The sequence below is a fragment of the Piliocolobus tephrosceles genome, chromosome 13 (genome assembly GCF_002776525.5).
Source record: "Piliocolobus tephrosceles isolate RC106 chromosome 13, ASM277652v3, whole genome shotgun sequence".
NCBI classification, from domain to species: Eukaryota; Metazoa; Chordata; class Mammalia; order Primates; family Cercopithecidae; genus Piliocolobus; species Piliocolobus tephrosceles.
In genome coordinates, this window is record NC_045446.1 from 83,252,557 (window position 1) to 83,264,586 (window position 12,030).

General features: G+C 36.8%; 1 protein-coding gene across 1 annotated transcript in view; it reads left to right on the top strand.

Moving 5' to 3' along the window:
- DEUP1 (deuterosome assembly protein 1) overlaps positions 1 to 12,030 on the top strand; it is a 101,648-nt gene that overhangs the window by 42,019 nt on the left and 47,599 nt on the right. The window contains exons 6-7 of the mRNA XM_023209113.2: positions 1,231 to 1,344; positions 2,211 to 2,453. Coding sequence (XP_023064881.1) covers positions 1,231 to 1,344; positions 2,211 to 2,453 — 357 coding nt within the window. The remainder of the gene's footprint in view (positions 1 to 1,230; positions 1,345 to 2,210; positions 2,454 to 12,030) is intronic.

A 12,030-nucleotide genomic window follows, 5' to 3' on the forward strand; every position in this document is an offset into this window, starting at 1 on the left:
GTCTTAATGTGGCCAGGATAGAGAGAGAGAGAGAAAAGCAGGAAGTGCTACACACTTACACAGCCAGATCTCATGAGAACTCTGTCAAGAGACAGCACTAGGGGGATGGTACTAAACTACTAGAAACCACCAGGCCAGGCGCAATGGCTTACGCCTGTAGTCCCAGCACTTTGGGAGGCTGAAGCAGGCAGATCACGAGGTCAGGAGTTTGAGACCAGCCTGACGACCAACATGGTGAAATGCTGTCTCTATTAAAAATTACAAAAAATTATCCGGGCATGGTGGCATGTGACTGTAATCCCAGCTACTCAGGAGGCTGAGGCAGGAGAATCGCTTGAACCTGGGAGGTGGAGGTTGCAGTGAGCCGAGATCATGCCACTGTACTCCAGCATGGGCGACAGAACAAGAATCAATCTCAAAACAAAAGAAAAAGAAAAAGAAACTACCCCCATGCCCACCAGGCCCCTGCTAATACACACACACAATCGGGATCACAATTCAATGTGAGATTTGGATGGAGGAGACACAGAGCCAAACCATATCACCCAGCATAATCAGATTCTGGTAAGGGCCCTTCTCCTGGTTCACAGACAGCTGTCTGCTCTTTGTATCCTCAGATGGCAGGGAGAAAGAAAGACAGAGGAAACAAAATCTCTCATAGCTCTTCTTATAAGGACACTCATCCCCGTTCATGAGAGCTTCACTCTCATGAATTAATTACCTCCCAAAAGCCCCACTTCATAATGCCGTCACATTGGGGTTTAGGCTTGACGTATGCATTTGTTGCAGGGGACACAAACATTCAGTCCTTAACAGTCACTAAATAAGTCCAAGCCCCACCCTCTAAAAAACAAGAGAACAAATTTGGCAACTGAATGAATGAAGGAAAAGATATTTCGTGTCAACAAATAGAAAGTACTGGCTAATGAAAAAAAAAAAGTTGTTTGAAATTCCCTTATTAGTAATAAGTATTTGTTATAAGAGAGACTTTTTACATTTTTAACAATAAGTGACAAATTCTGTATTTTCCTAGCAAAAATTAGAGATGGTAAAAAAATCCAACATGAAAGATTTGACACCTTTTTTTTTGTTTGTTTTCCCTAATAGGTAAAGAATGGATTTACTTTTTTTTTTTCTCAGAATGAAGATGTACAAATGAAAGAAGCCCTATTCGTTGTACTTTAAAATGAATAATATTTTTCAATATGTTTGTCTCCCCACTTTTTAAAGGAATTTAGAGCGAAGTCAAGAGAATGGGACAAGCAAGAGATACTATATCAGACTCATCTCATTTCTTTAGATGCTCAACAAAAATTATTATCTGAGAAGTGTAATCAGTTTCAGGTAAGTTATCTAATACTATTCTCTAAATCAAAAGTAGAAGTTAAATATTGGTATCTTTACCATTCAGCATGTAATCTATTTACAAATAGAAATGCCAACTAAGAAAAAATAACCAGAGTAGGTTCAAAGGTGGGTACAGTCACAAGTGCATAGAATATCTGTTAATGGTGAATTTAGTCTACATGTCTCAAAAGATGGAGCTATTTAAAATTCCATTGTTATTGTGTCATTAAATAGCATATGTTTTTGTATACTACAGGCAAGGCGCTCAGAGAGTTTAAGATTGTCTGCTTTACTTTGTATTTCCCTGGCTACTTATAAGATGGAGCATCTCCTCATATACTTTTTAGCCTTTCTCAGGTCTTTCTGTGAATTGCCTATTCATAAACTTTGCCCATTTTTCTTTTGTGTTGTTTGCCTTTTCTTATTGATGCGTAGAAGTGTTTGTACATTAGGAGTTATTAACTCTGTTACATGCACTGACAACTTTTCCCCTACAATCAAATTGTTTGTTTGTATTTATTTTTGGTTATAGACTTTTTTCAACCATTATATATAATTGAATTCATAATTTTCTTTTTATACCTTCTAGATTTTTTTTCTTGCTTGAAATGGCTTTACTACCACTAACCTCCTTCTCTACTCTACATCTTTGCTCTGAGGTTATACAAATATATTTTCTCTTTATACCATCTGAAATTGAAATTTTAAAACAAATACAAGACTGAATTACAAAGACCCAACTTTCATTATCTAGTAACATATTTAAAGATATTCCTACTAATTATTTTCTATCATTCTTGAACTTCATGTAAGTTTAAATATGACATTCTTCATTTGAGTTACACAGTTTTTATGTTTTTCAGAAACAGGCACAAAGTTACCAAACTCAACTAAATGGTAAAAAACAGTGCTTAGAAGACAGCAGCTCTGAAATTCCTCGTTTGATATGTGACCCAGATCCCAATAGTGAAATCAGTGAAAGAGATGAGTTCATTATTGAAAAACTAAAATCAGCTGTAAGTGAGATAGCACTAAGCAGGAATAAATTACAAGATGAAAATCAGAAGCTCTTGCAAGAACTGAAAATGTACCAAAGACAGTGCCAGGTGAAGATTAATTTTTTGTTTTTCAACTAATATTGTCCATGACTTGTATAAATGGTAACTCAACAGATAATAGGGATTAGAATGGTAGTTTTCTATTATTAATATATGTGAAGATTCTGTTAATATTTCCGCTTAGTAATTCACACTTGATGCGTAGATTCAATAATCTCATAAGTATGTTACCACACTTAGAGTGCACTTTAGTTCAGCAGTGGCATAACAATAATGTATTACAAGTGCAATATAACAGTGGTCACTTACAAACCTCTATGCCTTTAGCCATGTACTACCCTCTTCCCGCACTATTTTCTGTTACCCTGTGTCTCTTTGACTCAGAAGAATCCTGTAAAGATACAGGAAATCATGAAGGGTTCAACAATCTAGTAAACTCAGTGAGAGCTATGGAGGTGACTCCAGTGATTTATCACTGGTAATGTTATCATAATCATTTATCAAACAGTAACCTAGAATTTATTTTTAGGTAACTTTCACATTGACAAATATGATTGATGATTTAACAAGCATTAATTTTTTTCTCAACTCAATAATGTTTTCTTCTTTTTGTCTATTTCTTGCAATCAATAGAAAGGTTATACAGCACTCATCAAAATTGGTCATTACCCATTTCTTTACAGAATATATATTTCTTATTCATTAGTACTTGGGACATTCTTTTATCTCCCATTTTAGGTTTTTTCTCCCACCTCCAAATATTCAGCCTCTTTCTATCACTTCCTCCATGACAGTTGGCCCATATCTTTTCCCCACTCTATTCCCTGCTCTACCTAACATACGTGATTGAGGTAAGATCACTGCCTGAGAACTTCCATTTCATCTCCTTGAGATATACCACCCCAAGATCTTTTACCATTTAAACTCCCAGGGTCATTTCTTAGTCTTGGGCCAACTCCTCATTCCCCCACCTTGCCACATTATATCTGGGTTTATATAGGGAGTTAGTCCTTTAACTTCTTTCTCTGCCAGCATCTACTGTTCTATGTTCCTCTTTCCCTATGTTTGGTAAGGGACAGAATTCAAGGCTCCCAGTCTCCCCCATTCAGAGGTGGTTATAAGACATACATATACCCCACCTCAAACTCCAGCTTTAAGGAGGGAGGTCTTATTCTAATACAAGTTAGAATACAGATGTAAACCAGTAAAGAAAGCTAAACTACAAACACTAAACGCAAAGGAAGCCAGAAATTGTCTCAAAATAGCAAAGGCATTGATGGTGTTTTCTCTGGCTTCATTCTAATATAAATGAGGTTAGCACTCTTTCATCTGCTCTAGAGGGTGCCTAGGGGCTTCTAAGTGCTTAGCATCAGCCCACCTCTAACTATCTGAGCTGCGTTTGCATGACTGTGGGTCATGCAGTGATGGGGTCTTTCCTTCTGAGAGGCTGCTGCCTTTTGCTTCCTTAAGTATATGACAACTGGTCATGCCTTCTATTTAAAGGCAACCTAACCTTACATTTTGCAGCTGTCTTTGTACTGCTGGAATCTGCATCAGACTCACATTCAGTAAATAAGAAAATTGTTGTTCTTGGTACTTCCCAAGTATTCTCCTCTAGGCTTTGGGTCATCCAGTGCCAACCAAAGCATTCTCTGCTTTTTCCCTTCTTCTTTTGGCAGGCGAACAGGTGGTGGTGGTTGGTTACATGAATAAGTTCTTTATTGGTGATTTCTGAGATTTTGATATACCCATCACCTGAACGGTATACACTGTACCCAATTTGTAGTCTTTTATCCCTCACCCCCCACCACCCTTTCCCCTGAGTTCCCCAACATCATTCTTATGCCTCTGTAGCCTAATAGCTTAGCTCCTACTTATGAGTGAGAACATAAGTAGGAGCAATAACCAAATGATGTTTTCGTTTTCCATTCCTGAGTTACTTGACTTAAAATAATGGTCTTTAATTCCATCCAGGTTGCTGCAAATGCCATTATTTTGTTTCTTTCTATGGCTGTGTAGTATTCATATATATATGCCACATTTTCTTTATCCACTCATTGATTGATAGGCATTTGGGCTGGTTCCGTATTTTTGCAATTGTAAATTGTGCTGCTGTAAACATGCGTGTGAAAGAATCTTTTTTATGGAATGATTTCTTTTCCTCTGGGTAAATACCTAGTAGTAAGATTGCTGGATCAAATGGTAGATCTACTTTGAGTTCTTTAAGGAATCTCCACATTGTTTTCCATAGTGGTTATACTAGTTTATATTCCCACCAGCAGGGTAAAAGTGTTCCCTTTTCACCACACCCATACTAACATCTATTTTTTTTTTTATTTTTTGATTATGGCCATTCTTGCAGGAGTAAGGTGGTATTGCATTGTGGTTTTGATTTGCATTTCCCTGATCATTAGTGACGTTCAGCATTTTTTCATATGTTTGTTAGCCATTTGTATACCTTCTTTTGAGAATTGTCATTCGTGTCCTTAGCCCACTTTTTGATGGGATTGTTTGTTCTTTTCTTCCTGATTTGTTTGAGTTCCTTATCAATCCCGGATATTAGTCCTTTGTCAGATGCATAGTTAGTGAAGATTTTCTCCCACTCTGTGGGTTATGTGTTTACTGATTATTTATTTTGCTGTGTAGAAGCTCTTTAGTTTAATTAGGTCCCATCTATTTATCTTCGTTTTTGTTGCATTTGCTTTTGGGTTCTCGGTCATGAAGTCTTTGCCTATGCCAATGTCTAAAAGGGATTTTCCAATGTTATCTTCTAGAATCTTTATGGTTTCAGGTCTTAGATTTAAGTCTTTGCTCCATCTTGAGTTGATTTTTGTATAAGGTGAGAGATAAGAATCCAGCTTCATTCTTCTCCATGTGGCTTGCAAATTATTCTACCACCATTTGTTGAACAGGGCGTTCTTTTCAGACTTTATGTTTTTGTTTGCTTTGTCGATGATCAGTTGGCTGTAAGTATTTGGGTTTATTTCTGGGTTCTCTATTGTGTTCCATTGGTTTCTGTGCCTATTTTTATACCAGTATCATGCTATATTGGTGACTATGGCCTTATAATATAGGGTATTTGGTAATCTGATGCCTCCAGATTTGTTCTTTTTGCTTAGTCTTGCTTTAGCTATGCAGGCTCTTTTTTTGGTTCCATATGAATTCTCAGATTTTTTTTTCTAATTCAGTGACGAATTATGGTGGTATTTTGATGGGAATGTAATTGAATTTGAAGATTGATTTTGGGAGTATGGTCATTTTCACAATATTGATTCTAACCATCCATGAGCATGGGGTGTGTTTCCATTTGTTTGTGTCATCTGTGATTTTTTTCAGCAGCATTTTGTAGTTTTCCTTGTAGAGGTCTTTCACCTCCTTGGGTAGGTATATTCCTAAGCCTTTCTTTCTTTCTTTCTTTCTTTCTTTCTTTTTTTGCAGCTATTGTAAAAGAGGTTGAGTCTTTATTTGATTTTCAGCTTGGTCACTACTGTTGGTGTATAGCAATGCTACTGATTTGTGTACATTGATTTTGTATCCTGAAACTTTACTGAATTCATTTATCAGTTCTAGGAGCTTTTTGGATGAATCTTTAGAGTTTTCTAGATATATGATCATGTCATCAGTCAACAGAGATAGTTTGACTTCCTTTTTACTGATTTGTATGCCCTTTATTTCTTTCTCTTGTCTGATTGCTCTGGTTAGGACTTTCAGTACTATGTTGAATAGAAGTGCGGAGAGTGGGCATCCTTGTCTTCTTCCAGTTCTCAGGGAGAATGCTTTCAACTTTTCCCCATTCAGTATGATGTTGGCTGTGGGTTTGTTGTAGATGGCTTTTATTACCTTAAGGTATGTCCTTTCCATGCCAACTTTGCCAAGGGTTTTTATCATAAAAGGATGCTGGATTTTGTCAAATTATTTTTCAGTGTCTATTGAGATGATCGTGTGATTTTTGTTTTTAATTCTGTTTATGTGGTGTGTTGTGTTTATTGACTTGCATATGTTAAACCATCCCTGCATCCCTCATATGAAACCCACTTGATCATGGTGGATTATCTTTATGATATGCTGTTGGATTCAGTTAGCTAGTATTTTTTTCAGGGTTTTTGCATCTATGTTCATCAGGGATATTGGTCTGTAGTTTTCTTTTTCTCTTACATCTTTTCCTGCTTTTGATATTAGGGTAATACTGGCTTCATAGAATGATTGAAAGGAGGATTCCCTCTTTCTCTCTCTTTTAGAATAGTGTCAGTAAGATTGGTACCAATTCTTCTTTGAATGTTTGATACAATTTAGCTGTGAATCTGTCTGGTCCTGGACTTCTTTTGTTGGCAATTTTCGTATTACTGTTCCTTTTTTTTTTTTTTTTTTTTTTTTTAACAGTATCTTGCTCTGTTCCCCAGGCTAGAGTGCCGTGGTACAGTTTTGGCTCACTGCACCCTCTGCCTCCCAGGTTCAAGCAATTCTTCTACCTCAGCCTCCTGAGAGCTGGGATTACAGGTACCTACCACCACACCCAGGTAATTTTTGAATTTTTTAGTGTTGGCCAGGCTGGTCTCGAACTCCTGAGCTCAAATGATCTGCCCGCCTTGGCTTGCCAAAGCGCTGGCATTACAGGCATGAGCCACCACACCCGGCCTGTATTACTATTTCAATCTCCGTGCTTGCTATTGTTCTGTTCAGAGTTTCTGTTTCTTCTAGGAGTTTAATCTAGGAGGGTTTACTCTAGGAGGGTTATATATTTCCAGGAATTTATCCATCTTTTGTAGGTTTTCTACTTTGTGCATGTAAAGGTGTTCATACTAGCTTTGAATGATCTTTTGTATTTCAGTAGTATCAGTTGGAATATCTCCTGTTTCATTTCTAATTGAGCTTATTTGGATCTTCTCTCTTCTTGGTTAATCTTGCTAATGGTCTATTGATTTCATTTACCTTTTCAAAGAACCAGCTTTTTGTTTCATTATCTGTTGAATTTTTTTTGTTTCAATTTCATTTAGTTCTGCTCTGATCTTTGTTGTTTCTGTTCTTTTATTGGGTTTGGGTTTGGTTTGTTCTTGTTTCTCTGGTTCCTTGAAGTATGATCTTAGGTTGGCTATTTGAGTTCTTTCAGACTTTTTGATGTAGACATTCAATGCTATGAACTTTCCTCTTAGTACTCCTTTTGCTGTATCCCAGAGGTTTAGATAGGTTGTGTCACTAATATTGTTCGATTCAAAGAATTTTTAAATTTCCATCTTGATTTCATTGTTGACCCAACCATCATTCAGGAGCAGGTTATTTAATTTCCATGTATTTGCATGGTTTTGAGAGTTCCTTTTGGAGTTGATTTCCAATTTTATCCCACTGTGGTCTGAGAGAGTACTTGCTATAGTTTCAGTTTTCTTAAATATGTTGAGACCTGTTTTGTAGCCTATCGTATGTTCTTTCTTGTATAATGTTCCATGTGCTGGTGAATAGAATATATATTTGCAGTTCTTACATAGACTGTAAATAACTGTTAGCTCCATTTGTTCTAGGGTATCATTTAAGTCCATTGTTTATTGGTTGACTTTCTGTCTTGATGACCTGTCTAGTACTGTCAGTGGAGTATTGAAGTCCCACACTATTACTGTGTTGCTGTCTATCTCATTTCTTAGGTCTAGTGGTAATTGTTTTATCAATTTGGGAGCTCCAGTGTTAGGCGCATATATATTTAGGATTGTGATATTTTCCTGTTGGGCTAGTCCTTTCATCATTATATAATGTCCCTCTGTGCCTTTTTTAACTATTGTTGCTTTAAAGTCTATTTTATCTGATATAAGAATAGCTGCCCCTGCTTGCTTTTGGTGTCCATTTGCATGGAATATCTTTGTCTGCCCCTTTACCTTAAGTTTGTGTGAGTCCTTATGTGTCAGGTGAGTCTCTTGAAGACAGCAATTATGTGGTTGGTGAATTCTTATCCATTCTGCCATTCTGTATCTGTTAAGTGGAACATTTAGGCCATTTATATTCAACATTAGTATTGAGAAGTGAGGTACTATTATATTCGTCATGCTAGTTGTTGCCTGAATACTTATTTTTTCATTGTGTTATGGTTTTATAGGTCCTGTGAGATGTATACTTCAAGGAGGTTCTATATTGGTATATTTTGAGGATTTCTTTCAAGATTTAGAGCTCCTTTTAATGCTGGCTTGGTAGTGGTGAATTCTTTCAGCATTTGTTTGTCTGAAAAAGACTGTATCTTTCCTTCATTTATGAAGCTTAGTTTCACTAGATACAAAATTCTTAGCTGATAATTTTTTCATTTAAGGAGGCTAAAGATAGGATACCAATCCCTTTTAGCTTGTAGGATTTCTGCTGAGAAATCTGCTGTTAATCTGATGGGTTTTTTTTTTTTTTTTTATAGGTTACCTGATGCTTTTGCCTCACAGCTCTTAAGATTCTTTCCTTTATCTTGACTTTAGATCACCGGACGATTATGTGCCTAGGCAGTGATCTTTTTATGATAATTTCCCAGGTATTCTTTGAGCTTCTTGTATTTGGACGTCTAGATCTCTAGCAAGGACAGGGAAGTTTTCCTCAATTATTCCCTCAAATATGTTTTCCAAACATTTAGATTTCTCTTCTTCCTCAGGAACACTAATATTCTTAGGTTTGGTTGCTTAACATAATCCCAAACTTCTTGGAGGCTTTGTTCATTTTTTTAAATTATTTTTTGTCTTGGTCAGAGTGGGTTAATTTGAAAGCCTTGTTTTCAAGCTCTGAAGTTCTTTCTTCTGCTTGTCCAATTCTATTACTGAGGCTTTCCAGTATATTTTTTAATTTCTCTAAGTATGTCCTTCATTTCCAGAAGTTGTGATTTTTTTTTATTTATGGTATTTCTCTGGAGATTTTCCCATCCATGTCCTGTATCAATTTTTTTGATTTCTTAAAGTTGATATTCACCTTTCTCTGGTGCCTCCTTTAGTAGGTTAATAATTGACCTTCTGCATTCTTTTTCTGGCAATTCAGAGATTTCTTCTTGTTTTAGATCCATTGCTGGTGAGTTAGTGTGATCTTTTGGGGTTGACAAAGAACTTTCTTTTGTCATATTACCAGAATTGTTTTTCTGGTTCCTTCTCTTTTGGGTAGACTATGTCAGATGGAAGATCTGGGTCTCAAGAGCTGTTGCTCAGACTCTTTTGTCCCATGGGGTACTCCCCTGATGTGGTGCTCTCCCACTTTCCCTAGCGATGGATTCTCTTGGCCCTCTTGGTATGTTCCTACAATAGTTCTTGGAGCAAAAGTTCATGATGTGTGTCTCTACTGCTGTGTCTGTCCGAGTGGGAGCTGCAAGTTAGTCCTGCCTCCCATCTGCCATTTTTCCCTGCTTTGTCTCTTCTTTAAGTCTTTTTGGATTTGATCCATACAAATCAATGTTCTGCTCAGGCTTATTTTGTTCTGTTCTATTTAGTTTGCCTGAAACATATTTCACTAGTAGGCCCAGTTATCAAGTCTGGTTCTACCCTTCAGTGAGATTCACCTTCTTCACTAACATGAGTTCCTTTTAATATCCCCAAAAGTAATTATATTTGGGCCTATTTACAGGATCTGAGAGCATCCTCTTTTTCAGGCTGAGAGTCAGCTTTTGTCTTTGGCTCACTCGTGGGATAGAAGTGGCTACTTTTATACCAGCATTCTTTGGGGAAAAAAAAGATCCTCTGTACCTCTTTCTCGGCAGTATGACTGACTCTGTCTATAATGCTTTCCTTGATGAACTCCACCTTTCTCCTCCTCAGAACTTTATTGTTTATATTTTTCCAAGAAGTAGAATGGAGAATCTTGTTAAAAGAAAAAAACAATGCTGCAAACAAGGCAAGAGTGTACATTGAGGAACATTATTATAACATTCCTAGCTAGGATCACCATCTCTACTCTCCCTCCAAATAAATGCCTTTAAGCCTATGCTTCTCACACTTAATCACAATGACACACTCCTGGTGGCAAGGAGAGGGAGAATGCATGCAACTTGGGAGTCAATGTGTAGCAGGAAGTAAGAAGAATCAAACCAGCTGCTGGCCAAGGTGGCCCTATCATTTACTGATATCATTTAATTAAGTTACCCTTCTGACCCAAGTTCAACAGGATGTAACTTACCACACTTCTTCCTTACTCCTCAAAGATTTCTACGAACTTCTAGGGGCTTACATGCACACCTGAGAAGGCTCTGTGGGTTGCCTGGGCTAAGGAAAGTCCATGTTACCTATTTTTATTTTTCCTTATGGTATTTATATATTAATGTACTTAATAATTTATTAATGTTCCTGAATATAACTAACAAAATTAAAATCCAGCTACTCATAGAAGTCAATATAATTGTGAAGTCTTTTTACTTATACTAAAGGTTGCAAAACAGCAGTACCCATTGCCTAATTTTTATGACTTTCATTTAAATTAGTGGCTCTATACTGGGGTAATTTTTCCTTCCACGTGATATTTGGCAATGCCTGGATACATTTTTGGTTACCACAACAAGGAAAGGAGTGTGACCAGCATCTAATGAGTAGAGGCCAGAGATGGTGTTAAACACCCTACAGTGCACAAGACAACCCTACAACAGAGAATCGCCCAGTTCCAAATGCCAATAGTGCTAAAATTGATCAACCCTTTTTAAAATTTTGAAATAAGTCATTTTTCTCATATTCTTCACTAGTAATTCTGTAACTTCATTTTGTGATGTTTTCCGTAGCTAATAACAATACCTGTGTGGTCTGCATTTGTGACTCACATTATATGTTTAATGGATAGCACTTGATTGAGAAATTTCATCCTGCTCTGTTGTTGTTGTTGTTGTTGTTGTTTTGTTTTTTGGTTTTGTTTTGTTTTGCTTTTGAGACAGAGTCTGGCTCTGTCACCCAGACTGGAGTGCAGTGGTGCAATCTTGGCTCACTGCAAGCTCCGCCTCCCAGGTTCACGCCATTCTCCTGCCTCGGCCTCCCGAGTAGCTGGGACTACAGGCACCTGCCACCACGCCTGGCTATTTTTTTTTTGTATTTTTAGTAGAGACAGGGTTTCACCGTGTTAGCCAAGATGGTCTCGGTCTCCTGACCTCGTGATCTGCCCTCCTTAGCCTCCCAAAGTGCTGGGATTACAGGCGGGAGTTACCGCGCCTGGCCAGCTAATAACAACTTTTAATGTGACTGATATCTATACTGATTTCTATGAGGAAGCTTACCAAAATTTTTTTTACAAATATTTGTTCATTTAAAAAACAATTTAGTTATCCTTGGATCTAGGACCATTATTAAATTTGAACTAAGAATCTCCATTTTATATTTTACAAAAGAATCAGGTGTATTAAAAATCAAACCAAATTATTCTGGACCATGTTTTATGAAAAACAAAATCTGTTGTAGAACTAATGAAACGATTTTGAAAGGAAATTTGGTTCAAAAACTTTAAGATGCCTAAAAGATTTCTACTCTCAGGAAAACACTATTTTTCATCCATTTAGGAAAAAATCCTGAATATATTGCATTAATTTAGCTTTTCCTCTGTTTCATTTCCAAATTTTACTCACGTTTCATTCTTTTCTTTAGGATAAATCTAAATGAAAATACATCAATTATTTATATATGATAGTTGATTTGAAGGTTTAGAATCACCGCTC